Here is a 27,449-nt window from a genome sequence, read left to right as displayed (position 1 = left end):
TCAATATCAATCACTTATAAAAAAAATGAATCAACGGGAGCAAGAGGAAAGGATCATAAATTACCATAAAACAAAAGAAAAAAAAAAAGAATATTGTTCATCACCTGCTGTACCACTAATTCTATAGACATCCTAAAACTAAAATACTATACAAACTTAAAAACAAAAAAAGGACAAGCAGAACCCTTTCTATTCACAAAGGAATTTCAAGCAATCCACAAAACTCCTGATTGTGTTCATCACTTAAAGACTTCTATCAACCATCAAAACTGAGGGAACCTGAATGCTAAATTAAGAAGAAAAAAAAACCTGAGATTCTGGGCTGGGGATTGGAGGAAGAAGAAGCAGTCACAACCTGGATTAGAGGTTGCAGAGTACTCTGTTTGCTCGCTAAACTGGTTCCGAGACGTGTGGCGGCTTATCGTGCATCTCCATTACTAAATCCCGTAGCTCAGGGAAAACTGATACGAGTAATAGTTCGAGTAATCCGTACCCAAGTTGCTTTACACAGATGGTAGACTGCAGATTCACAAAATTTTACTCAGATTGTCAATTGAAAGATAAATGTGAAGTTATTGATGCTAACCCACCTGAGTGAAGTAATAGATATCTTTTGCGCATCTTTTGTATTGCGTGTGCCCTATCAAGCTTACCAATGGTGTTGGAGCCCCATCTAAAAAGATAGTAATGGTAGTTAGATTGTCAATTTTCTTGCTTCTCGTTTGTAAAGAGCAAGTGAGACAAACTCGATTTGGACGATTCTAAATTCACGAATATGATAAAAACAAACAACAGCAAGATTATGATATTTTACGAGCGAAAAGTTAATAAGATCATTTAATCTGGAACGAGAATATTAACAAAGTATGCATGTCCATAAAATGCAAGGGGCAACATCGAAAAATCCCAGCATACAATGATGTTAAATATTCGAAGAAGACAAACACGAGGAGCAAGAAAATACGAGGCACCTTTATGAATAGTTTAGAACGAATAGAAAAGAATAATCCAACATTTCAATGTAAACACTTCAGATGCACACTTTTTTTCATGTCACAGAAAGAAAGCATTACTCACCAAAAAGCATTTTCTTGACATCACTAGCTCGGCGAGCAGCCTCAAGCTGCAGCTCAAAAGATCCAGGCTTAGGGATCTTACTACCATCAGTTTGGCTAGAAGTAGATTGAGAATCATCACCTTCACTTTGAGCATTCCTCAAATGTATAAAGAATATTCCATTGGGCCATAGAACCTGAAAGAGCAACGGTAGAATAGAATGAATTTTCTTTCACTTATTATATCATTTGTTCTTTATAAGGTAAAATAACATTTTCATTGGTTAAATGAAAAATTAGGATGATTGTTGTTACCGCTATAATTTCTCACAGTATCATTTCTGATAAGAAAAAATCAGATGTATGTCCAATCATTAAAAAAAGAAAAGGCACTCAAGATAGAATGAAATATGAGAAATGAAAATGATGATAATCAAGCCAATGCAAAGTATTCTAACTTAATTGTTCTGCATAAGAACATTAAAGGCATGCGTATCTGTGAGCTTTTAACATGATTGAGAGAATTTTGTTTCTTGTCTCTATATATGAATTAACTTGAAACAAAAACAATCAGAAGGGTTTATCTAACGTATTTATTTTCATGGTCTTATAAAAATACCCCACCAAAATTTCTTGCACTATGGTAGCATACCTTTGTCTGCAACAGTTACTAATAATTCTTTAGCGTAAAAGCAATCTAACTAATCAGAACCATATCATGACAAATTCTCTAGAAGAAACTAAAGCAATTCTTCGACAGAATAGGCTGATGGAATAATATGAGGGTATATTAGTATTGTTGGGGTATTTGGTTATAAATAGAGGGAGAATATAGGCTTTAGTTTGGTTCGTGAATAAGGGATTGGGAGAGATCTCAAGAGTGAAGGGTGCATGTGAGATTCCATATCGATTGGAGAGAGGAACAAGTGCTAGCAAGGACACTGAGCTTCGAAGGGGGTGGATTGTGAGATCCCACATCAATTGGGAGGAGAACGAAGCATTCTTTATAAGGGTGTGGAAATCTCTCCCTGGCAGACGCGTTTTAAAAACTTTGAGGGAAAGCCCAAAAGGGAAAGCCCAAAGAGAATAATATCTGCTAGCGGTGGGCTTGGGCCGTTACAAATGGTATCAGAGCCAGACACTGGGCAGTGTGCCAGCAAGGGCACTGAGCCCCGAAGGGAGGTGGACACTGAACAGTGTGCCAGTGCGGACGTTGGGCCCCGAAGGGGGGTGGAATGTGAGATCTCACATCGATTGGAGAGAGGAACAAGTGCCAGCGATGACATTGGGCCCCAAATGGGGTGGATTGTGAGATCCCACATTGGTTGGGGAGGAGAACAAATCATTCTTTTCAAGGGTGTGGAAACCTCTCCCTAGCAGACGCGTTTTAAAAATTTTGAGGGGAAGCCCGAAAGGGAAAGCCCAAAGAGAACAATATTTGCTAGCGGTGGGCTTGGGCCGTTACATCGCAAGTACTTCAAATTACTTGTTTATCTTGTATGTTCCTTACTTTTTATATTGCAATACATTTTGGGTCTGTTTGGTTCCTGCCATAGACATCAAGAGTCGGGACTCTTGAACTCCCCATGCCAGGGGAGAGGGAAAAAACCATAATTACTAATTCTGTCAATCTTCAGTTTCAAGTGAACCTAAGATACTCAGCTTTTCAGTGAATTTGAACACTACACAGTATCAAAATCCTTAATAGTTTAGATACTTACATTTTGGACCCAGCGAATACCCTGAGCAACAATGTCCTCTCTCCGAAGCCAGTGTATTTGTCTAACAATCCAGTCATCAATAGCATCTTCCATAATTAACTGTAATATTTGTTTTGATATCCAAAGGACCTGCCTCCTGCATCAAAACAATTTAAAATATAAATATAACAAAAAAATTAAAGCTGTCGGTTATAATCTAGGTTCTCGACCCTCAGATGAAATTTCATCATTGCAAAAACCTATGCAACTGCATAGAGTTAGAAATAGAGAAATAAAAAATATAAACTCTAGATATACAATTTCTTTAAGCAGAGCAACTGGGGAGAACGGATCTACATATAAAGCAGCCACCAACAATTATGCAGAAAATGTTGGGGGTGAGAAGCAACTTGGGTCCAGATAAGAAACAACCGATAGCCGAGCAGAAAATACAGAGGCCATGAATAATTAAGTCGCATACTCATGGAAACAACATATCATAGTCAATGGCATTGAAAGAATATGTAGAAGTGAAAAGAATGGAACCTTAGCCAGCCTCTCCTGTTAAGCTGAAATATCTTGTCAACCAGATTTAGAATAGGTACACTGACATTAGGTGGAGTCCACTGCAGATGTATAAACGTTGAAACAACCAATAAGTTATAAATAACCAGAGCTAAATGCTTGAATCAAACATCAGTTGCATGTCAGAAGGATGAAATAACTCGTCATTTTTTTTCTTCCCAATCAGAATAACTTTTAGGTTATTTTTACATTGTGCACACCAGTTGATAAATCACAATAACAGTACAGTTCTTTGAAAGGAATGTCTAAAAAATTCTTGCAGTCTACCAGATCCATCACAACGAGGAAATGAATTAGTATGACTTCGAGTGAAAAGACGGGTGCAAAGAGGTGGTAATACATTCCAGGAACTTCTCGATAATATAATTAAGTCCCCTGCATGGATTTTATGTTGAAATTATTTTTCCCAAGTTAACATTAGGGCTGTAAGCACGTCTACCTAGTGTACGGCACCTGGAGTCGGATAACCATCCTAAATAGGAATCCACCGTTCTTCTTTATTGATCTTATAGCCAAAGGAAACAATTGGCCAAGAGCTTTATTTTCACTTTTTTTAATTTAAAATTCGTCTTGATCATCAAACTGGTGAGTCTTTGTTAGTAAAAACCTCATTTAAACTCGAGTACAGACAATGAAGCACACTAATTCAACTTCCATCAACAGTTTAAAGCACCTAAACCAATCTCAAACTCCATTTCAACTAGTATATGGTCTGGATTTGAAATAAAATATTTGATACAAATCACTGGATCATTAAAATGATATTCATCAAGCTTTTAACTGTCCAGTCCTCATACAACAATTAAATCATCGATATGACTAAAAACATATAAATTACGTAAAATATTTTTTGTTTTCATCGACCTGGTCCTTTGCCTGCCCCCAATGAGTAGCAATAACATTTTTGTCAAGTTCTTATTAGAGAAACAAAATGATATAAGCAAGAAGAAAGCACCATTAAAAACCAGAAAGGATAAAATGCAAGATTAAAGATAAGTAACAAAAAATGGTATGCAAGATATCTGACAGTTGAAATGCATGAAGTAGGAAACAGTATGTTGTATGAAGCAGCATTACCTCTGGTGGCATCCCTTCAGGATCTTCCATATGATATGAAATTTGAGAACATCCTCCCTGGCTTGCCCCAGACCTCAATTCTGTGTCATTTTTCTTGTCAACAACTAATTCCTTCGACTCTTCACTGCGTTTGATTACACGAGGGGGAAAGCTCTTGGAGTTTAATTCATTGTCTGAATGCCATCCACTAACTTTTTCACGATTTTGACTTTCAGTTCTCTCACTTTCCTCGTCAGAAATGTTACTAGCTATTTCTAAGTTATATTGTGCAGAAACTTGTTTGCGTAAGTCTGCTGAATTAAATGAAAACTTCCGATCATAATTTGATGACAAACAAGCTTCTTCAGAAGGTGAGGTTGAACCAACAACTTTACGCATGAAACCATCTGAAACCCCTTTAAACTGGCGTACAATGTCATCCACAGCATCATCCACATTGACTGTGATTATGGTTTGAAATCATCAATAATAGCAAATAATAAAGGAATCGAAGCGACTGTTAACAATTGTGGCTCTTAACATTTAATTAAACCAAAACATACCACTGCATAGATACATAATGGCTATCATTTTTCCATTTAAAGACTCAAAAAAAAAAAAAAAAGGGAAAAGAGGTATTTAGGCAAAATACTGATTTTTTTTTCTTTTTAGAAAAAAGGGGCAGATCATCAGATAGATGGGAAGAGGAGAAGGCAGACTAGGTTGAAGGGCACATCTTTATGCTGCCATGGGAACACTTTGAATAATTTATGTTTAATATTTTTCTTCCAACTTTTATAGATTGGAGAGTCAATTTTCAAGGTCTCTTACATACTCTAAGATACTCTAAATACTCGTGAAGGAATAGGAATTACAACCTAAGTTTTAGTCCCAACAAATGATGTGTCTCTGCAGGAATCATCAATTATTTTAAATTATTTTAAATTATTAGAATGCATATGCACGCAGATGAATCCATCTTCGTGAGAGACTGCATTTTTTATAAGAATAGGAACTTGGTTATTCATTGTAGTTCTACTTAATGACCAATAATCCCTCAAAAGAAGAATGGGAATTATTCATTGAAAAAGCAAAAAAATTATATTCTACCAAAAAGGGTCACGTATTCCACCAACCCAGTAACAGAGGCTAAAAAATGCAAGTAATTAAGCCAAATAACTTGCATAGGAAGAGCAAAAGTACGAAGATAATCAACAATAAAACTGTTGCAACCAATATGCAAAGGGCTTTCCCACAAAGAACAATACGAACAAACACTCACCTGCTAGTGTTCTCATAACTGAGGGAGATTTTCCAAAAGAATAGTTCTGGGAAAAAAAGATCATTAATGTATCAGTGACAATTAGGTTTGCAATATCATTTCCTTATGCAAATGTAATGAATATAATAAAAAGTTGATCATCCTTGAAATCTGGACGTCCCTCTAAGATAATAAGTCCATAAAATTATAATATGTTTATGGAATATTTTAAAATATTAAAATAGACAATAACCAAATAGATAAGATTATGAAGTTAATGACAATATAATATGATATTGTAGTAGAAATCTGGTTGAACTCATCGACTCTCGTCTAATCTGGATTTTAAAATTAATAGCACACATGCTAGACCTCGTTAATAAAATGAAGTCCAGGACCATGTGGGGTTAGAAATAATATAATTAAAAGGGCCGATTACCTTTGAGGAAACACTTAAAAAATCCCATACTTCATGCTGCTCAGCAACATTTGCAATTGATAATAGCTCCTGGGTAAAAGATAGCACAGTAAAGTATTCAGGATAAATAAATCATGAAAAGCTACATTGATGAACAACAATAATTGCATGCACGGAAGTTGGAAAATCCATAGATACCTGCAAATATTTGTCTAGTTGAATGCAACGTTGGTGAACAAAAGAATCTTCTGTGCTTGATGAAAATATTCGTTTGGGAGGCAGGTGCAGTGTATAGTTAGGAATATCTTTAAGATGCCGATGTAGTCGCTCAAAATTTCGGTATCTGGAAAGATAAAAGTAAAAATAAGAGGAGCATGAATGTGACTATAGACCTGTTTAGTTAAAATGCTTGAGGAATTTTCTCAAATCCTAAGGCACTAAAGATCATTCAATTTCAAGAGGAAATGCGAAAGCACAAAATATATGAGGCATTTGCATGTCAAAGAATCTAAAAAAACCACTAAAGGTTTTGGACATCTTTGAAAAGTTCAGTTACATTGGCTTTACTTATTAAGGAATATCAGGAAGAGACCTTCTCTTGACAAACCAAGTTCTGTTATTTGCATCTGTAACAGCTATTGAGTATACAGCAAAAGATTTTGAACCAAGCTTCTCAAAGTACGCACCCATTACCTGCAACAGCACTCGAACTAAATTGGTAAAACATTTATTAGTCGACAGATTATCCACAAAAACAAAAGAATGAACCCACTCACCCGACTCCTAAGTTTAGGAACAAGTAGTCCCTCGTTTTGGACCACTGTATCCGAGACACTCTTAGAAAGGGGCTCTTCACCGTGCTTGCCAAAATTGGGACCATAGAAATCTGATATAATAGATGTTCCACCTTCTGTATGAGTGTTTTCTACACTAAATTTAGTTTTCAAAGCAGAAGTACTATTGGATCTCTTGAGTTGATTTTTAGTTCTACTAGCAGGAGTAAGATTATCAACATCCTTTAATTCATCAGCAATGAACTTCTTGTCGACAGATGAATCCTTCTGAAGATCCTGAGAAAACTGAAAACTGATTTTGTTCTCATCACCTGATTTGGAGGTCAAAAGGAGATCAGAATGTCTTGTGGGCGTTCTCCCAGCTATTGCCTTTTCCTCTGGCCCAATAGAAGAATGATGCTTGTCGGTCAACATTTCATCCCTCGTTGTTGCAGGCTGCATGCTACTAGTTCCAGTATCCTTCGTAGTAGCCATAGGCTCAAAATCTCCTCCTTTAATGATCTTATTTTCTTTCTTTTTGTAGTGTCGTCCTTTAGTCCACATGTTTTCAAGATTTTCGGGCATAAGAACTTCAGTTCTCCTTTGGGTTGCTGCATCCAATGTACGGCCCCAATCACCAAGCCTAAGTTGCAAAGGCTCATCCTGGAAATTGTAATCTGAGGATCTTTCTCGCTGATTGTCAATTTTAGCAAGCTCTGAAGCATTCCCAGGCGTTAACGATGAGCATTTACTTTTGTCCAAATAGTCATCGTGTATGAATCCAGCAGTAGAAGAATGGTCTCTGTCATGATCTGCAGAATAAGTTGGTTGTTGACCACCTATCACAGAGTCATTCTCAGCTTTAGTGGCAAGGACAATACATTCGATCAACTCATTTATGCACCTGATGGCAAAGAAAGAAGAAAAGGTAAAAATAAAAAAATAAAAAAAATTGAAGCCACTTCTAAACTCGTTGGACTACTAGATCATTTAAAACTTGACATGAATGCCTAATGACCTCTCCCCAAGTTTTTCACAAAGAGAGTATCTGAGATACTGTTTGGAAAATGCACTTTTAAAATTGCTCTCTATTCTTAAAAAATATTAAGCTTCTGACACACACACACAAAAAAAAACATATTTGACAAGACAACCCATTTCAATAGAAATAGAAAGAAAACGGAAAAATGACTCCAAACAACAGAAAACAGTTGTTCTTCTTTTGTATTAAATTGAATTACATTTTTTTGTTAACATATGGAAAACGTAAATATAAACATGGAACTGATTTCCTTTTTTTTTTTTTTTTTTTGTTCTTAATGAAAAATAATTAAAATACATACATACATATATATATCTAAAGAATTAGTACTAAAAAACTATTTTCAAAAGACCACCCCAAAGACTCTAAACGTACAAGAACATCTTCGTGCAAACCATTTTCTCATAATGTTTTACTACTAATTATCTTTAAAAGAAAACATATACAGGTAAAAGAAGTATGCAAGGCCATATTTTGGTGAAACTTCTTATTTTTTCTTTAGAGTTTTCAGTGTTTTCGATATCTTGTAGATGCAGCTAGATCTAAACATAGTGTCCCAACTGGGGAGGTGGTTTTTGAGCTATTTTTTTTAATACCAACCACCCATCTCCGAATTATTAAGAAAAAGGTAAAAACACAAGTCATAGATATTATTAGAATGAGTGACCCAACGAATAATTTCCCTTCCAAATGAAAGCAACGTTTTTCACCGTTATTTTTCATAAAGAAAACGAAAGTTAAGGGTCAGACTGTAGCATAAGCAACTAAAAAACATACCCAGGACTTGCAAAATTCATAAGAGGTTGCACCACCAAGCATGTTAAAAGTTCACGAGCAATGGATCGGACAACAGGGCTTTGAGTTTCTCTTGGTCTCAGTACTGAAGTCAACACTCCACTCATGAGCCGTTGAAGGACCTGCAGTAGAATAGCAATTAGCAAAGTGCAAGACTCCACACAAAGAACAAGACCTATCTTCACAAAACACTCCACTCACACCTTGTACTCACTCTCAGGAGACACCAATGCTGGATGAAGCTCCTTAGAAGCTATAAGATGGTGCTTCAACCTTTCGTCTCTCTCCTCAGAAGACAGCATTTCCATAACATCAACACCGATCGAAGCTTGGTTTCTTCTAAAAAGGTCCAAGTGATCACCTACTAAAACAACAACATCCCTGCAACATTTTTATGTAAACATGGTCAAAGCCACTCAAACTCCTTAATTACACAACAAAACAACCTAATGGTAGAACAAAATTTCTAACCAGTTCCCACCATACAAAAAATAAGCTACCTCGTGAGCAAGTCAACAAGATTTATCTCTTTCACCCTAACCGCTATCTCACCAAGGGCGTCCATGATTAACATGTGTATCTGCTCAGGAAACTCTTTATCTGGGGTTATTTCAGAATACCACAAGTCAACCACAAAATCCTTCAGTATTTTATCTATGAAATCCTTCATTGCAGCCTCCACAGTAGGAGAATTGATTTTCCTTTTCCATCTTGGTGGATGAAGAACTGAAGAAAGGGACGAGTCGTTTATAGATAATTGTTTCTTCTCCAGATGCGATAAGTACGTCTGTCGCTGAACAGGTCGGGCCTTTCTATGGAACTCTACCTCGTTGAACAGAATACGTAGTGCACAAACTAATAGAATTGCTAGGGGTACATTCATCCACATTGACTTACTAGTATCTGCATTATGAAAGAAAACGTCCATCAAAATTAAACTACAAAAAGCATGGCGGTTGATTAATGGGACAGAAAAGGAAAACTCAATGCTTCATAATTTCATTCATTTCCCTATTCAGAAACTTCAATTCAATCAAAGAGGAGAGAGCCATCACTACCCAATTTTGCTTCATTCACATTCTCAAGTGACAATACTCTCAGCTACCAATCTATAAGAAACTATAAAAGAATCGATAACACCATCAAACTCGCTCCAAACTTAACAGTACAGTGAATTTCCAAAAGGTAGCCGAATTATGCAGAGCTAGAGCAATAGAACGCGATAGAATAGAGAATTCTTACGGGTCAAAAAGTACGAAATCACGAAAGTACACAGAGCCCACCAAACCGTTCGAAGTTTAGCTTCCTCGATCAGATCCTGCACGGTCGCCATGACCTCCATTTCTACTGAAACGCAACAAAATCCTCTCTAAATCACCCGCAGGAAATAGTAATCCAGTTCAACAAAGAACAGAGTGGGATAAGATTCACAAGCGGAATCTTGAATTCTGCAGGCGCGATTCAAATAGAACGATCAACTGCCGGAACTGCCGGAAAATCCCTTCCCGCCGGCACATCAGCTGGAGGGGAAATTGGCGCTTTATAGGGAGAACAAAATTCCCAGCTAGAAGAAGAATTTCGAATCCGTTTCTTCGTCGAATTTTATTTAATTGTTTTTTTGTTTCCCTATTTTTTTCGCATAAATAAAATTTTGAATTATAAGGAAACGCATTGCCATTACTGACACGTGTCGGTTTTCCTTTCCCCCAACACGTTTTCAACTCTCTTTTTCAAATACCTTTTATTAGGTTTTGAGCGTGACATTATAGAATGTACCATTCTCAATTTTGCGTCCATATTTATTTAAATTTCTTATTTTTAATATTATGTTTAAAATAATAAATTTAATCCGCTGCCAGCAAATATTATCCGCTTTAGTCCGTTACGTCTACTAGGGAGAGGTTTCCACACCCTTATAAGGATGCTTCGTTCCCCTCTCCAACTGATGTGAGATCTTATAATTTACCTCCCTTGAGGGGCCAGAGTCCTTACTGACACATTGCTCAATGTCGGGCTCTAATACCATATGTAACAGCCCAAGCCCATAGCTAACAAATTTTGTTCGCTTTGGCCCGTTGCGTATAGTCGTCAGCCTCACGGTTTTAAAACGTATCTACTAAGGAAGGATGTTTTTTTCCCTCTTCAATCGATGTGAAATCTCACCATCCACCCCCTTGGAGTCCCAGTGTCCTCACTGGCACATTGCTTAGTGTCTAACTCTTAAACCATATGTAACAGTTAAAACCCACCGTTAGCAAATACTATTCGTTTTCGCCTGTTACGTATCATTATCAGCCTCTCATTATCAAATTGCTCGATGTCTAGCTTTGATACCATATGTAACAGTTCAAGCTCACCGCTAGTAAATATTATTCGTTTTGGCCCGTTACGTATCATTATCAACATCTCACTAGCACATTGCTCGGTGTCTAGTTTTGATACCATATGTAACAGTTCAAGCCCACCGCTCGCAAATATTGTTCGTCTTGGCTCATTTCATATCATTATCAACCTCACGATTTTAAAACGTATCTACTAAAGAAAGGTTTCTACAGTTTTATAATAATGTTTTGTTTTCCTCTCCAACGGAGTGGGATCTGACAAATACATTCAACATTTTTTAATTTAATAATAGAAAATAGAATTTAGTTTATGAATATATTAAGTCATTAAATATATATATATATATATATTAAACCATTTTTTATATAATGGAATAAAAAAAGCATCTAAATCATCTTGTTAATATATTTCAATTCAATTTTAATAAAATTTTCGCTATTTTCAAAATGCAACATATTTAAAATGAATTCAGTTAAAATTGGTAAATATATTTGAAAAATTCGGAAATTATAATTATTATTTATTTTCTAAAACATAAAATATTTGGATAATCCATATTTACACGCTGGATTTTGTGGACGAGAACATGGCAGACCTGGCCACGTTGGCCGATGATTTGGTTTCGTGGATCATAATTCGCTTCAATAAATATAATTATTTAATATAATTGTAAATGACATCACTATCCTTCCTAACAATTTATTCTAAACAGTCTAGTAGGGGTATAAATGGAAATAAACAAATTAAATAAAACAATTTCATTTTCTTTTTAGAATATCACGTGTCAAATGATGTTTTTGGCGTTCAAATATATATAAAGAATTAAAATCATATTTTTAGAACACGTGTTTAATTTAATTAATTAAAATATTTTAATTAATTATTAGTTTTGGTTGACATTTTTGTTAAATTTAGGTAATAAATAATAGAGTTAATGAAATTTAATTTTTGTTTAATTCACACTCTACGCGTAGATATCCTATTAATTATAATTTCCAACGGTCCATTGAAGAACACATTATTTCTAGATGAAAGTCCCACTTCCGCTAATTTAGAGGATGATCATCGGTTTATAATCAAGTAATACTGTCTCCATTCGAGTGAGGTATTTTGGAGAAGGGTAAAACAAAGCCACGAGAGCTTATCCGTGGAAAATATCGTACCATTGTGGAGAGTCGTGTTCATCTAACAGAATCGAGATAAATCTTACTAATTTTTGGAATTTTCCTCCATCTCGTACACATTATTGCTTCTGGCTCGTTCGCTTTAAGAGTGAATACTATTCACAAACTAACTGAGAACCAAATAATGACCCGGACGTAATCCGGGACATGAATAAATTTTTCCTAAAACTATATAAAAAAAAAATACCAAGTAATTGACAGAAACGGAAAGAGAGGGATTCGAACCCTCGGAACAAAAAACTCGTACAACGGATTAGCAATCCGACGCTTTAGTCCACTCAGCCATCTATCCCCAAATTGAAAAAGGATCCCCTACCCCATAGTTACATGCAGTAAGCCCGTTGTTGTTGCCTTTTGCTTACATTTCCATATAACACAAATTTCAATTTCTCAAATATTGATTTCAAAACTCTCTTTCAAAATCTCTCTGCCCTCGTTTTCTAAAACTTTCTTCTTGAACTAGAGCCAGAGGCTCAAGCATACGTCATTTAGCCGTTGGCGACGCGAGAACGAATAACCTTAACTCACTTGTTGATAAGGAGTGAGTGTCGCACAATTGCAAGTCAGCTGACATCAAAGTCCAATTTTTTTTATGGGACCCAAACTATTTCGATCTAGATTGATTCAATATAAAACACAGTAAGATTATTTTAATTTGATTCACGGTTAAATCACTTTCTCAAAATAAATTATCTCATAAAAAATGGAAAAATTTTAAGTTTTTTTTTTTTTTTTTTTGTGATAATGAATAAGAATATTTTAAAGATTTTATTTATTTTTTTATTTTTGTGAGAGGAGATGACTTGTTAAAAGAGGATAAATTATTATTTAAATAGAGGTGAAAATTCGATTAAAAGAATATTCTATAATAATAATTAAAATAAATAAATAAATAAATAACTGTTGGAATTTTCTTTTTGTTCATTTTTTTTTTCTAAATCATTAAATATATATATATATATATATATATTTAATTTGCTCGACGGCGGAAGGGTTCTTGAGATATCTACTCGAATCCCCGTCGTTTGATTTAATTTTTCAAAGATAAACACTTCTTTCTTCCAGAGGACTGAGATTTTGGAGAATTTGAGTGAAATCGTTAGGTAGGAGCTACAATGGAGGAAGAGAAGAAGCCACTGAGGGCGGCGACGGAACCTCCTAGCAGCCAAGTTCAAGAGATTGAAGAAGAAAGCGGCGTAAAAGAAGAAGCGCCTTCAAAAAGTAGCGGCGGAGGAGGAGGAGGCTGGGGAGGTTGGGGATTCTCTGCGTTTTCTGTTCTCTCAGATCTCCAGAAGGCCGCCGAAGAGATCTCCCGAAATGTATGTGTATTGTACCTGTTTTCATTACGAGTTCAACGTTTTTTGATTTTCGCGTTTTGGAATTTCTCATGTTCTGTTATCATGTGGCGGTTTCGTTTCTAATTGAGAGGTTTAAGTGCTTAATCTGATTATTAATCTATATTGCGTTCTGTATTGAGGAAATGCTGTTCGTTTTCTGGCATTTTGGCAGCGGTACTGAAATTAGCAATATAAACGATTATGTTTTGGTGTTCATAGTGCAGCAAGGAGCCATTGATTACCAGCTTGTTAATGAAATACTCAATGTTCGATAACTGCCTTTATTAGAACGCTTTCATGTGATCCTTTCTATTTTTGTTGTTGTTTATGGTGGAGAACCAATTTTCTGTGATAGCCTGCTTAATTTTCTGCGTCCTAAGCGGCGGAAACAATGATCTTATTTTGATGTTTTCTACTGAAGGAGCAAAATGTTGGTCACTTACCCTTTTTTTTTTTTCTGTTTCGTGTGTGTGTGAACAATTGCAGGCTGCTTCCGTTGCACAGACAGCAGCTAAAAGCATCGTAGACTTGAAAAATGAAGATGAGGAGGTGGAGCCTTCCAAGGAGAAAGAAGTAGAAGATTCTGCAGCTGAAAGTGAAAGTGAAGACGAGAATGATAAGCTACGAAAATCTGCCTTGGATAAATTAGAGAAGGCCAGCGAGGATTCAGTTTTTGGCCAGGCAAGTTGTTTGAGAACAGAGTTACATAATTACATAATCTTGTCGTTGATGGATGTCGATCTTGCGTTTTCTGTGAATGCTACAATAACTGTATGTGATTTTTCTCTTGCACCCATATTCGTAAGAACCAAGTGGAATTGATGTTAACAACCGTGGGAAAGTCCTCGTAGTTCACTTGCGCACAAACAAAAAGACTCAATACCAAATTGGAGTCGATTCAAGGAAAAGTTAGAGACTAATGTGTTTGATGTCTTGTTTTCCATCCTCAAAGGGTTCCATGATCATATCACACAAGCTAGGTAGCCATGTCATAAATGCTCGACACAGCTCCATTTTTTCTAGGCTTTTCCTACAAAGAATTTCTTGCTGTCTTCTAGCTTCTAATATTATGTCGGAATAGATCCTGTCTTTTCACCTTAGTAGTCCTATGCATAGTCAGTACTATAGTGTCATTTCATGCTTTCTCAAGCCTTCTTTGAAATTTTGTTTTCATTTAATTTCAATATACCTTTTCTATTTTCCTTACATGCCGCCTACTTTTTATGCTGAGTGTAGATACAGAGAGTAACTGTGAACTAACTTAGTAATTAATGATTACACTAGTGATTATAGAACAATGCATTGACGATTGTGCATTGTCATTAAATGACTTTGTGGCACTTGATCCCAATGTGAATAGCTCTCGCAATCTATTCAGGTCTCGAAATTAAGAATTTGGGTTGGCAACTGTCAGTCATCTCTCATTTCAATAATTGCAGGGCTTAAAGGTGCTGGACACTTCTGTGGAGAATATAGCTTCGGGAGCATGGAAAGCCCTGGGAAGTGCATTGAGGGGGGGCAGTGATTTCGTTCACAAGTATGTCTATCTTGTTTAATAGTAGTTTGAAGTTTAAACACATTAGACAACTTAGAAAATGTTTTTCTTCGACGACCATATAATGCCGTATACAGCTTTCCCAGGCTTTGCCCTGAATGGAAAAGGCATATAACTTTGAATTTTGTAAAGTTGTAATGGATTAATTTCTTGGGTTTGATTTGTTTATGACAAAAAGTGAAAGTTCGAATCATGGATATGCCTCTACTGCACTAACACTCCATCATGTCGTTGCTTTGTAATTCTTTTCCTTCTTCCCTTTTAATTTTAATGTCCAAGGAAGTAATATTCTATAGTTCCTTAGGCTTGAGAATTCAGCTGCAAATATTGCAGAAACCATTCAACATCAAGGAATACCAGCGGCAGCTGGTTCTGTTGCACCATCATTATTGGAGGTGTGTATCTCTTATCGTTTTTCTCATCGATTTTTTTAGTAGGAAATAATTATAATTTCCTTGATGGTAGGGTATCAATTAAAAACTTAGCAGGCAGAGAGGTGGTCCAGCTACAAGGGTTGTTAAGAACAAGTCTAATGGGATTAACCTCACTATTAAAATTTCCCGTCTCAAACAATACTCATTCTTAATTTATCAATTGATACGTTGATTACTTGTAAAATAGTATCATGAATTTAAAGTATAGTTCATCGTCAAACTGAACTTATAGCATCATGATTCATAGGTCCGGAGTACTATTTATATTACTAATGAATAAATATTTTTCTCTACTTAGACATTTCTTGAATCATTAGGTTATAGAGGGTAACATGTTTAAGACATTATGATATCCTTAAGGTTAGATGTTCAAATCCCTAAAAAAACCATTAAACTCACATAGGAGTAGGATAAGATTTTGGAAACAAAAATTTGTTTCTTTATCTTAAGAAAGAAAGATAAAGCTTTTGATTTGTTCTTTTCCCCTGTAGGCCGAAGTACAAGTAATATAAAAGTTAGCTTAGCTAAATAAGTGCATGTTATAACATAACCAAAGAGAAGCTTCAAAAATCATTTTCCTCCCTTTACACTCACTATCATAATTTTGTTCATAAAAAATTTTCTATTTTCTCCAATTAAATCTCCCGAGAAATAGCTAAACCGAATTCTCTTAAATCTTGTGCTCTATGATTTTCCATATGATCTGAGATTTTATTTGTTACAGAAAGGGAAGGCTCTCACAACAAAGGGAATGGAAGTTCTTGAGCTTGTTGGAAGGGAAACCATGGATTTACTGATTACAGAGACTGGCATTGAAGTTGAGAAGACCTCTAATGAAGGCGAACCACAAGCCAAGGAGGATCAATTAGAAGATGATGAAGTGACATTCGATCGATGCTTTTATATATATGGAGGTCCAGAACAGTTAGAGGTCACTTTCTAATCTAGGAAGTTGAATTGTTATATTAGGATGCTACTCTATCAAATCATTACAGTTTCTTTTTTGCAGGAGTTGGAGGCCCTGTCCAACCACTATACTTTATTATTTAACCGAAGGAAAGGAAAATTATCTCAGGACCAGAAATCTATGTATGATGGAAAGCTTAAACAGGTCCAGCAAGTTTTCAGTTTGAGTAATGAAATGGAAGGAAGCAGTTTAACATTAGAAAAAGGTAAAAAGTTGGAAGTTGGAGAAGAGGGAAATGATGAGATGAAGAGTTTATATGATTCTAGTGTCAGCAAGGCTGCTGAAATGGCCGCAGGGTAAAATTTTCCTTGAAATGCTTATGCTGAATTCTTGTTTCACATTGATTGTACTGAATGAAGTTCATGGGCACTCGTGTCGTGTGCAATGCCTTGATGCTTTTTAGTCACTTGCAGGTTTGGAAGTTCCATAACCGAACTCGCTGTTCCTGAAATTATGCAAAGGACCGTCGACAGATTAGAATCGCTTCATTCGGAAGGAGTCCATGTGAGGGATATACACTTCATTTTTATTTTCTTTTAAAGTATATGGGATTGTTAGTAAGCATTCCAGCTGACATTACATTTGCATTTGCAGAGACTCTCAGAAATGTGTTATTTTGCCGCGTCTCAATTGCTGATGCTTGGAAAATCCATTATAACAAATGCTAACAAAGTTGAGGACGACGACGACGACGATGACGTAAAAATCCAATGGCCCGAAGATTCTGTTGAAAAAGCTGAAATCATTAGATTAAAGGCTCTATCCATGACAGGATATATAGATTCACTATCCAATAGCTTCATTACAGGTTGGCCTTCTTTTTATCATTCTATTTTGCTAATATGACATGATCTTTCTCGACTAATTCTCATTATATTCTGTCTTACTTGATTATAAGGTTTATACTTTACATGTTTTTTTTAAACTAAAAATTGATTATTTTGCCTTTTCAACTTGCCTTTCGTATTAATTCTAGTCTGGCTCAATTAGTATACACAATCTGAATCTCAATGCTCTGTTTAGGCCTTTCGGACGTGTCGAAAGCGTATCAAGCTGCCATGAGCGCTGCTCCAGCCAATTCTCTCAAAGGTCCTCTACAAACATCAGTACAAGACAAGGCCGATGCCTTCTCCGAGCATCTTCGTGCCGATCACACCACAGCTTTCTGCAAAATCCAGGACGGGCTTCAATACTTGTCATATCTTGTTCTCTCAACCTCAATGCCATCTGCTTGAAGAATCAGAGACCACCAAACATTAAACGTGAGCACTTCCTCCCCTAGTTTTGCTGTAAATAGTTTCAATCCAGATTGAGTTTGATCCCTCCATGCTTACCTTGAGCTTTGTGCAGCGGTATCGACATGGAAACTCATGAATTTGGAGCAAAGGTTTTTTCTATTTGATCCAAGTTTGCTGGTATGTTTTTAAGATCTTTAGTTTAGCAACTCTTTCAATATTATTGTGGAAGATTGTCATGGGAAATCAAAACAATCATTACAGGTCTGCCTTGTTTAAAATACATCAAAAAATGAAATTAATGCTTCTAACTTTAGGGTTACTAAACTCATTTTAGAATCGTGATAGAGTTACAGTGTCTACCAAGACAAAAAAAGGGATCTGTTTATGTCGGTTCTGACCCGAACTCAACGTTTCGATGTTACAAATAGTTTCAAATGTTTCATCGTACCTTGTTTCATTTCATCCTACTTTTTAAATGTCAAATTTTAGTCTCAGTACTTTCAATGAATCTTCAAAGTAGTATGGAGGTGTTAGTGTTAGTTTACGGTTAAATCAACCGTTTATTAGTATTCCTTTTATAAATTTCGAAAATATATTCTCATATTGCCTTCTCTTCACTATTGTTATTATTATTGAAAATACAAATCCGAAAAAGAAAAATCAATCAATCCCAAAAAAGGAATACTAAGTATTCCTTAGTTGAGTCGGGTTGAATTAAAATAGCTTTTAGATTAAATTCAACTCGGTGGGTTATAATTTTTTTCAACTCTAACCTATCATTATTAAATAACCAATTGAATTATTAAAATAGGTTTAAATTCAATTTGGTGGGTTATTAACAACAAGAGTATAGATAACTCTTCTATAGAGTTTATTAATAATCGAGCTCATTAGTTTATCCCATTTATCTGAATGATCGGTCAACTAAGTTCATTTGCTTGAGGGGTTACCATGAGTATTTGCGGACATAAGAACGAACGGAAAATAAATAAATATAAAAAAAAAAAAAAAAAAAAAAAAAAAAAAAAAAAAAAAAACCAAAACTGCACGTTCTCCACTGTTCCATCCACATTCATCTCTCCTGAAAATCCCCCAATAAGAACACTCCCAAATCTCTTTCTCCAAATTCCATCCCCATTTCCAGATTTTCCGCCATGGACGATTTCGATCAGGCCTTCATCCAAGCCCCCGAGCACCGCCCCAAGCTCTCCGACCCCGAAGCCGACGGCATCCCCACCGTCGACCTCTCTCCGATCTTCAACTCCCCCGACGGTACCTTCCCCGATGATTTGGTCCGACAGATCGCCTCTGCTTCCGCAGACTGGGGATTCTTTTTTGTGGTCAACCACGGCGTCCCCCACGAGAAGCAGCGCCGGATCGAGGCCGCTGCCCGGGTGTTTTTCGGGCAGAGTTTGGAAGAGAAGAGGAAAGTGAGGAGAGATGAAGGGGTAGTGACCGGCTACTCTAATACGGAGCTCACCAAGAATGTCAGAGATTGGAAGGAGGTGTTTGATTTCGTTGTGGCGGATCCCACCGTCGTTCCGGCGTCGCCGGAGCCTGATGATGACCAGTTGACTCTGTGGACCAATCGATGGCCGGAATACCTGCCGGAATTCAGGTAACCTCCCTAAAATCTTTAAGCTCTAATGATTAGTTTGTCAAGATGGCTTATACCAATGAATATGTATTTCTTACTTATAAATCAATGATCATCCCCTAATTAGTTAATGTGAGACTCCCTCTCGATCCTCCCCTCTAACAAAGTACATCATAGAGCTTCCCCTGAGACTTATAAGGCCCTCGAACAACTTTTTCCCTTAATCGAGCCTCGACTCATTTCTCTATAATCCTTGAACAAAGTACACCATTTGTTCGACACTTGAGTCACTTTTAACTACACTTTCGAGGCTCACAAAGAGCAAAGTACACCATAGAGCCTCCCCTAAGGCCTATGGAGCCCTCGAACAATCTTTCCTTAATCGAGGCTTGACTCCTTTCTCTAGAGCTCTCAAACAAAGTACACAATTGGTTCGACACTTGAGTCACTTTTGACTACACTTCGAGACTCACAACTTCTTTGTTCACATTTGAGGATTCTATTAGCATGCTCAAATTAAGGGCATGACTCTGATACCATGTTAGAAACCACAACTCTTCACAATGGTATGATATCGTCCAATTTAAACGTAAGCTCTCATGATTTTACTTTTGGTTCTCATACCCGTGGAGATCTATTCCTTACTTATAAACTCATGATTATCCCTTTAAGTAGCGAATGACCCAACACGCCCAATTTATGAAATTCATTTTTGAATTTTAGTGTAAATTTAAATATTTTCTTTAAAAGATAAAATTAAAAATTATGAAATTAATGGATGTAATTGAATAGGAAGGCTTGCGAGGAATATGTTGAAGAACTGGAAAAGCTTGGCCACAAATTAATGGAATTGCTCGCCGTTAGCTTGGGATTACCGGCGGAGAGATTTCGAGATTATTTCAAAGAGACGACGAGTTTTGGGAGACTGAATCACTATCCGCCGTGCCCTTCGCCGGAGCTAGCTCTCGGCGTCGGCCGCCATAAGGACCCTGGCGTCTTGACGGTGCTTGCCCAAGACGACGAAGTGGAAGGGCTGGAAGTGAAAAGGAAGAGAGATGGAGAGTGGATTCGGGTCAAACCCGTACCCGATTCGTACGTTGTCAATGTCGGAGAAATTACTCAGGTACGTAGTTTTCTAATTGGTTGATATTAGTTTCTAAATACTTCCTAAATATACAAAATTAAAAGAGAATTTAAAACTCATGTCGGTTCGAGAGGAAAACGAAACCTTTTTTGTAAGGGTGTGGAAACCTCTCTCTCTCTCAGACGCGTTTTAAAATTGTGAGGTCGAGGGCCAAAATTGATAATATTTGTTAGTTGTGGGTTTGGGCCGTTACAAATGGTATCAGGTCGGACCATCGGGTGGTGTTCTAGCGAGGACGCCCGGGTGGGTTAGAGAGGGAAACGAAGCATTCCTTACCAGGGTTGTGGACCTCTTTTTTATAACCGTTAGATCCCGCAAGAGATGTGGGTTAGTGAGGGAAACTAGCACGTTCCTTCCTTATAAGGAGATATGAGTTAGAGAGGGAAACTAAACACGTTCCTTGTAAGAGCGTAGAAACCTTTCCCTAGTAGACGTGTTTTAAAACCATGATACTGAGGGCAAAAACGGACAATATCTACTAGCGGTGGGTTTAGGCCGTTACAAAATCAAACTCGAATTGGGCTTGGGCTGGTACAAAGTCAAACATGAATTCAAAGTTCAGGGTCAAACCTATCGTTTTTGAAACCTCGGTGACTAGATTAGAAACTAAATTCAGATATCGATAACAAAAAATGATAGTTCTAACAATCTGAGTACCGAACAAAAATTAGGTTCAAATTTAACGTACCTAAAATGTATTTATTCTAAAAGTTTTTTTTAATTGAACGGAAACTATCGACAATTGAGATAATAACCAATGCCTTATTCATTAAATTATGTTCGAGTTTATTTATATTTCAACTTTTCGAAACGTCCTTCAACTTATAGGCTTGGAGCAATGAGAGGTACGAGAGCGTGGAGCATAGAGCTATGGTTAACCACAAAAGGGAAAGATATTCCATTGCCTTCTTCTTCAACCCATCTCACTCCACCATTGTCGAGCCTTTGAAAGAACTCATTGATCCCGAAAACCCTCCCAAATACAAATCTTACTCATGGGGGAAGTACCTTTCGAATAGAATGCTCAGTAACTTTAAGAAACTGAATGCCGACAACATTCAAGTTTCTCACTTTAAGATCTCCAACTAGCTCGTTTGGTGATTCTTTGTTTTAGCCACTTTATTAGGATCCGTTTGGTTTAAGTTTTGATTGGATGTTCGTGGATAATATAAATGGTTCGTGTTATTGGAAATACTCTATATTTGATGTAATTATATAATTAATGTAGCTAAGGAAAATAACCACGAGGCTACTTGAGGGTCGTCCTCGACTTGGCCGCCTTCGGAATCGATCTCCGGGATTCGGATACCATCTGATCCATTTCCCAATACTTCCGACCTCTGGTCGAGTTCATGGCGGCTCTACCTCAGCAGCAAAAGGTGATCCTCGATGGATTGGCCGTCATGAAAGCCTTGGTGGACTTTCTAGTGAGGATTGTCGTCGTTGCTTACTATAAGAGTATTAGTTTACGGTTTTCAAAATAAATAGTTATAATCTCGAGTCGATATCGATTCGATTTTCAAAATTTCAAAAGTAACAATTTTGGTTTGGTTATCAGACATCTGATCGCCCAAAAGACATTTGGAATGAAGTAGAAGGACTAATTATCCAAAAAAAACAATGAAATCTCGGGGATCAAATAGATACCAACTTCGAACAAATTGTCTCTTGATTAACAAAAGCATATTAAATTTTGTTTTAGTACATCAAGAAAAAAAAATTCAAAATATTTGAGATTAAACATTGAAGTAATTAACTACGCTAATAATAATACACAGAACTTAACCTTGACCACATGGTCAATGAGACCCGATGAATTGAAGCTATCAAAGGAAAACTACGGGTCTGTTAAACGAGTATTCCTCGTGTCGAAAAAGAACTTAATTGGAAATACAAATTTTCAACGCTGGATGATTGAAAATTATTTACCTGATTATGTCTTGGAGATCGAATGAACGAATCATATAGTGATGATGTCTAAGTCACTAGTAGGGGTATACATGTTCCGGGTTGGGTTGGGTTGAGGGATTTTTTTGACCCAACCCTCTATTTTCGGGTTGGGTTGTCAATTTTCTTTTAAGTTTTATTAATCCACAATTTATAATTATTCGGATACAATCTTAGATCAATTTATATTATTAAAAAAAAAAATTAAGGAGCGAAAATTCTAACATATTAACATAATTCAACGTTATCCTAAAACTAAAGACAACTAAACACCGATATTTTTTTAGAATTGATTGAAGTAACAAAATATAAGAATAGATCATGAAATTAAATAAACAATAAAAATGATTAGTTTAAAGATATGATAAAAAATAATAATAATAATAATAATAATAATAAATATATATATATATATATATATATATTAATTGGGATATAATAATGTTGCAACAAATAGATAATAAATATATTAGACCGGCCAAAGTACCACTCAAACGCATTCATAATTTAGGATTCTTAATATAGTTTATATATTTTTATTTGGCTCGGGTCGCTCGGGTCAACCCGAGAGTTTTGTTCCATGAACTCGAAACCAAACCGATTCAATTCAGGTTCAGAAAAATGAACCCAACCCTACCCAAAATGCTTATCTAACCCAACCCAACCCTTATAGTTCGAGTGAGTTAGTCCGGGTTGTCGGGTTGAATGTACATCCCTAGTCACTAGAGTTGTCGGTCGGATTTGAGAATCATCAATTAGATTTTTTTTTTTTTTTTTTTTTTTGTTGGGTTTAAAATTACTTTTCTTTTTTGTTTTTTTTTTCCTTTTTTAGACAGCCACGTATGGGATAACATTATTTTATTATTATTATTATTATTTTTTCATTTTAATTTCTCAACTTTTGTAAATTTTAAATTGTAAAGGCAAGCTTTAATCCGACCGAAATGACATTTATTTTTAAAATAATAAAATAATAATAATAAATAAATAAATAAATAAGTAAAATTAACAGTACAACATTTGTTTTGCATGGAATGCACAAGATCGAATCTTGATAGGAATCTTATCTGCTTCAATTCTTTTAAATTTGAAAGATCGTGACACTCGAGTAAAAGAGATGTACGTGAATGAACCGAAACCACCTCTGACTAAAAACGATTCTAACGATGAGATAACTCAGAAGTGCACATTCCTTTTCAGTGGCTCAATTATAAGAACTTCATAGTTAAAATGTGTTTTGCTTGGTCTGTGGATACAGTCTTAACTCTTACAGCCGCCGCATCACAACCGATGCGGGGTTAAAGTTTCAATAATACTATTAAACTTTAAAAAAAAAAATTAAAAATATATTTACCATTAAATAATATTTTAAAAACTTGAATCTATTTAAAATTTTTAAAAAATAAAAAGACAGTTTTGGTCCGTAGATTGACCATAAAAAAAAAATATATATATATATATATATATATATATATAAGATTCCGTCAATAGAATGCTCAGTAACTTTAAGCAACTAAATGCCGACAACATTCAAATTTCTCACTTTAAGATCTCCAACTAGCTCGTACATTCGATGATTCTTAGGACCCATTTGGTTTAAGATTCGATTGGATGTTCGTGGATAATATGCTTAGTTCAATTGAATAATGTTATTGAAAATAATCTACGCTCGATGTAATTATATTATTAATGTATCTCTACAAACTATAGGTTTTATCGAAGAAAAATAACTATGAGGCTACTTGATGACCGCCCTCGACTTGGCCGCCTCCGAAATCAATCTCGGGAACCAAATTGATAGTTGAATTTGAAACATCAGGAACCATATCAATACCAGCTCCAGACAAATTTTATATTTTGATTAAAAAACATGTTAAATTTTATTACATACATTATTGAATCGTATTCATATACATGTTAGGTGAGAAGTGTGTCATCGACTATTATTAAGATTTGATTTATAGTTTATTTTATTTTATTCTCGATATTTAATTAGTTTATATTTTCCTGTAGGTATTAGTTGCTAGCTTGTATCCTATTTAAAGGACATCAATATTAACGAGAATACACACCTTCCCAATTCTATTTCTATTTTTATTTCTCACTTTTAACGACTCGCGTCGGTAAAGGACTTGATTAGAAATACAGATTTTCAACGATGGATGATTGATAATAATCTGTCTGATTATGTGGTGGAGATCGAACGAATCAATCATACAGTAATGATGTCTAAATATTTAAAGCTATCGGTCGATCTTGAAATTATCGCTTAACGTAATTATTATTATTATTATTATTATTATTATTATTATTATTATTACATCATAATTATTATCATAATTATCACCATAATTATCATAATTATTATCGCATCATCATTATATCATTATCAAATTATTATCATTATTATTATATCATTATTATCACTATTATTATGATCATATCATTATTATTATTATTACTACAATTATTATTATTTGTCTTTTTTTCTTTTAATTTCTCAACTTTTTGTAAATTTTAAATTGTAAAGCAATCTTTCATCCGACAGACATGACATCTACTTTAAAATAGTAAAATAATAATAATAAATAAATAAAAAGTAAAAAGTAAAAAGTAAAAAGTAAAAAGTAAAATTGAACATTTGTTTTGCATGGAATGCACAAGATTGAGTAAAGGTTATATTTTATAATTTGAGGTATATATCCAGTGATTGTGACACCGAATAAAGGAGGGGTACATGAATAAATCGAGATCACATCCAATAAGAGCGATCCTAACGATATGATGACTAAGATATACTCAAAAGAATTGAAAGTCACTGTCTATACTAACAAAGTGCACATCCCATTTCGGTGGCTCAATTATAAGAATTTTATAGTTAAAATGTGTTTTGCTTGGTCTGTGAGTATAACCTTCACTCTTGGACGTGATGAGTAAATAACGTGACTATGCAGCAGAAGATTCAATAATACAAATACTCTTACCGTTAGTTTTTGGATGGAAAGGTAATTTCGTAATTTTTTTTTTAACTTTTTGATCTTTTGATCTATGTTATTGTTGACATTTTCATTCATATATTGACGAGATTGTTAAAAACTTTAAAAATATTAATACCCTTGAATTTAAAATAAAAAAAATTCAGAGATAATCTATGAAGTGTAGATTAATTATTTTTTTTTTTTATGTTATTTTTAAAATTTTATGAGTTAAAAAGATATTATTGAAATTTTTAAAAAAATTTAAAAATATTTTAAAACAAAGTATTAATTATTTTGAATATTAATATTATTGTATTTTTAAAAATTTAATGGTATTTTTATTACTTTCTGATATCTATAAAATTGTAATCCTCATATCCATATTTTAACCATAGAGAGAGAGAGAGAGAGGAGAGAGAGAATTCCTCCGGCAACCAAACTGCACCGGTTCCGCCATGAAGGAGTTTGATCAAGCCTTCATCCAAGCCCCGGAGCACCGCCCCAATCTCTCCGCCGTTGAATCCGACGGCATCCCCATCATCGACCTCTCTCCGATCTTCAACTCCCCCGACGGTACCTTCCCCGACGATTTGGTCCGACAAATCGCCTCTGCTTCCATAGACTGGGGATTCTTTCTTGTGGTCAACCACGGCGTCCCCGCCGAGAAGCGGCGGCGGATGGAGGCCGCGTCTCGGGAGTTTTTCGAGCGGAGTTTGGAAGAGAAGAGAACAGTGATGAAAGTGGAAGGGATGGTCACTGGCTATTCTGATATGGAGCTCACCAAGAACGTTAGAGATTGGAAGGAGGTCTTTGATTTCATTGTGGCCGATCCCACCGTCGTCCCCGTGTCGCCCGAGCCTGATGATCATCGGTTGACTCATTGGACCAATCGATGGCCGACATACATGCCGGAATTCAGGTAACCTGGGTAAAACCCTAATGGTCACCCGAGTCAATTATTAATGAAACTTTTAAAAATTCAAAAGTATTAAATTTATAATTTAACTGTCGTGGTCTGACATGATTGAATAGAGAGGCTGGTAAGGAATATGCCGAAGAATTAGAGAAACTTGGCCACAAATTAGTGGAACTTATCGCGGTTAGCTTGGGATTACCGGCGCAAAGGTTTCGAGATTATTTCAAAGAGAAAACAAGTATGGTGAGACTGAATCATTATCCTCCATGCTCGTTGCCAGAAATGGCTCTCGGTGTGGGTCGTCACAATGACCCCGGCGTCTTAACGATGCTTGCCCAAGACGATGTCGGAGGGCTAGAAGTGAAAAGGAAAAGAGATGGAGAGTGGATTCGGGTCAAACCCGTACCCGATTCTTACGTCGTCAATGTTGGCAACGTTACTCAGGTATATAGTAGAGCTCGATGTTGATCAACTGATACGATTGAACTATCCTTTGGTTTTTTCAACTTTTTGAAACGTTCTTCAACGTATAGGTTTGGAGCAATGAGAGGTACGAGAGCGTGGAGCATAGGGTTATGGTAAACGACAAAAAGGAAAGATATTCCATTGCGTTCTTCTTCAACCCATCTCATTCCACCATTGTCGAACCTTTGGAAGAACTCATCGATCCCGAAAACCCTCCGAAATACCAATCGTACTTATGGGGGAAGCTTCTTTTTAATAAATGTGCAAGGCTTTCAAGAGACTTAAAGCTGTAATATTCAAGTCTCTAAAGTTAAGATCTCCAGCTAGCTCGTATGTTAAATGAGTCGTCGTTTATGCTACTCTATGAACAGTCGTTTCGTTTAGGGTTTGATTGGCTGCTTGTGGGTAACGTGTATGTTTGGTTGAATAATGTCGTTGGGAAGATCATATGTATGTTCGAAAAACTATAGGTTTCGAGGTGTCGAGTCGTTTCGTTTAAGTATTGTTGTTGTGTGTATTTGTCTATTATAAAATAATATTATTTTGTGATTGAGGTTGTAACCGCTCAAACCCACCTGCTGGATATTGTCTGCTTTGACCTACTAAATATTGTCTGCTTTGACACAGTAGATATTGTCTGATTTGACCTAATAGATATT

The 27,449-nt window shown here is 35.8% G+C and overlaps 4 protein-coding genes across 4 annotated transcripts; 3 read left to right on the top strand and 1 right to left on the bottom strand.

Moving 5' to 3' along the window:
- Nucleotides 1–40: 40 nt before the first annotated feature.
- LOC111811597 (uncharacterized) lies at nucleotides 41–10,307 on the bottom strand. Its single transcript, XM_023698526.2, has 15 exons — nucleotides 9,928–10,307; nucleotides 9,186–9,588; nucleotides 8,889–9,066; nucleotides 8,668–8,807; nucleotides 6,852–7,752; nucleotides 6,668–6,768; nucleotides 6,274–6,418; nucleotides 6,097–6,165; nucleotides 5,679–5,724; nucleotides 4,418–4,857; nucleotides 3,302–3,381; nucleotides 2,777–2,912; nucleotides 1,078–1,252; nucleotides 591–673; nucleotides 41–519 (listed from the first exon to the last, which is right to left on the bottom strand). Exons 1-15 carry the CDS (start codon nucleotides 10,025–10,027, stop codon nucleotides 391–393), a joined length of 3,126 nt encoding a protein of 1,041 aa, XP_023554294.1. The 5' UTR covers nucleotides 10,028–10,307; the 3' UTR covers nucleotides 41–390.
- A 2,881-nt stretch (nucleotides 10,308–13,188) lies between these two features.
- Nucleotides 13,189–18,051, top strand: LOC111811596 (uncharacterized). Its single transcript, XM_023698525.2, has 10 exons — nucleotides 13,189–13,531; nucleotides 14,036–14,230; nucleotides 14,989–15,086; nucleotides 15,409–15,499; nucleotides 16,263–16,469; nucleotides 16,548–16,801; nucleotides 16,919–17,009; nucleotides 17,100–17,313; nucleotides 17,529–17,767; nucleotides 17,856–18,051. Exons 1-9 carry the CDS (start codon nucleotides 13,328–13,330, stop codon nucleotides 17,738–17,740), a joined length of 1,566 nt encoding a protein of 521 aa, XP_023554293.2. The 5' UTR covers nucleotides 13,189–13,327; the 3' UTR covers nucleotides 17,741–17,767; nucleotides 17,856–18,051.
- A 723-nt stretch (nucleotides 18,052–18,774) lies between these two features.
- Nucleotides 18,775–21,676, top strand: LOC111811594 (protein LATERAL BRANCHING OXIDOREDUCTASE 1). Its single transcript, XM_023698524.2, has 3 exons — nucleotides 18,775–19,361; nucleotides 20,133–20,463; nucleotides 21,313–21,676. Exons 1-3 carry the CDS (start codon nucleotides 18,898–18,900, stop codon nucleotides 21,571–21,573), a joined length of 1,056 nt encoding a protein of 351 aa, XP_023554292.2. The 5' UTR covers nucleotides 18,775–18,897; the 3' UTR covers nucleotides 21,574–21,676.
- A 4,114-nt stretch (nucleotides 21,677–25,790) lies between these two features.
- On the top strand, nucleotides 25,791–27,351 carry LOC111811593 (jasmonate-induced oxygenase 2-like). Its single transcript, XM_023698523.2, has 3 exons — nucleotides 25,791–26,328; nucleotides 26,442–26,769; nucleotides 26,859–27,351. The coding sequence occupies exons 1-3, from the start codon at nucleotides 25,865–25,867 to the stop codon at nucleotides 27,081–27,083; spliced, it is 1,017 nt and encodes a 338-aa protein (XP_023554291.1). The 5' UTR covers nucleotides 25,791–25,864; the 3' UTR covers nucleotides 27,084–27,351.
- Nucleotides 27,352–27,449: the final 98 nt, after the last annotated feature.

The sequence above is a fragment of the Cucurbita pepo genome, chromosome 15 (genome assembly GCF_057944985.1).
Source record: "Cucurbita pepo subsp. pepo isolate OVF chromosome 15, ASM5794498v1, whole genome shotgun sequence".
In the NCBI taxonomy this organism is placed as follows: Eukaryota; Viridiplantae; Streptophyta; class Magnoliopsida; order Cucurbitales; family Cucurbitaceae; genus Cucurbita; species Cucurbita pepo.
Note: the sequence above shows the minus strand (reverse complement) of the source record. Positions and strands in the feature narration are given on the sequence as shown.

Coding starts and splice junctions, on each gene's coding strand:
- LOC111811597 (XM_023698526.2), bottom strand. CDS start 10,027: ATGGAGGTCATGGCGACCGTGCAGGATCTGATCGAGGAAGCTAAACTT. Junction 6,419..6,667: donor ACTTGGTTTGTCAAGAGAAG/GTCTCTTCCTGA, acceptor TTATCTTTCCAG/ATACCGAAATTTTGAGCGAC. Junction 1,253..2,776: donor GTATTCGCTGGGTCCAAAAT/GTAAGTATCTAA, acceptor TTGCTCTTTCAG/GTTCTATGGCCCAATGGAAT.
- LOC111811596 (XM_023698525.2), top strand. CDS start 13,328: ATGGAGGAAGAGAAGAAGCCACTGAGGGCGGCGACGGAACCTCCTAGC. Junction 17,010..17,099: donor TTCATTCGGAAGGAGTCCAT/GTGAGGGATATA, acceptor TTGCATTTGCAG/AGACTCTCAGAAATGTGTTA. Junction 17,314..17,528: donor ATCCAATAGCTTCATTACAG/GTTGGCCTTCTT, acceptor TGCTCTGTTTAG/GCCTTTCGGACGTGTCGAAA.
- LOC111811594 (XM_023698524.2), top strand. CDS start 18,898: ATGGACGATTTCGATCAGGCCTTCATCCAAGCCCCCGAGCACCGCCCC. Junction 19,362..20,132: donor GAATACCTGCCGGAATTCAG/GTAACCTCCCTA, acceptor GTAATTGAATAG/GAAGGCTTGCGAGGAATATG. Junction 20,464..21,312: donor ATGTCGGAGAAATTACTCAG/GTACGTAGTTTT, acceptor TTCAACTTATAG/GCTTGGAGCAATGAGAGGTA.
- LOC111811593 (XM_023698523.2), top strand. CDS start 25,865: ATGAAGGAGTTTGATCAAGCCTTCATCCAAGCCCCGGAGCACCGCCCC. Junction 26,329..26,441: donor ACATACATGCCGGAATTCAG/GTAACCTGGGTA, acceptor ATGATTGAATAG/AGAGGCTGGTAAGGAATATG. Junction 26,770..26,858: donor ATGTTGGCAACGTTACTCAG/GTATATAGTAGA, acceptor TTCAACGTATAG/GTTTGGAGCAATGAGAGGTA.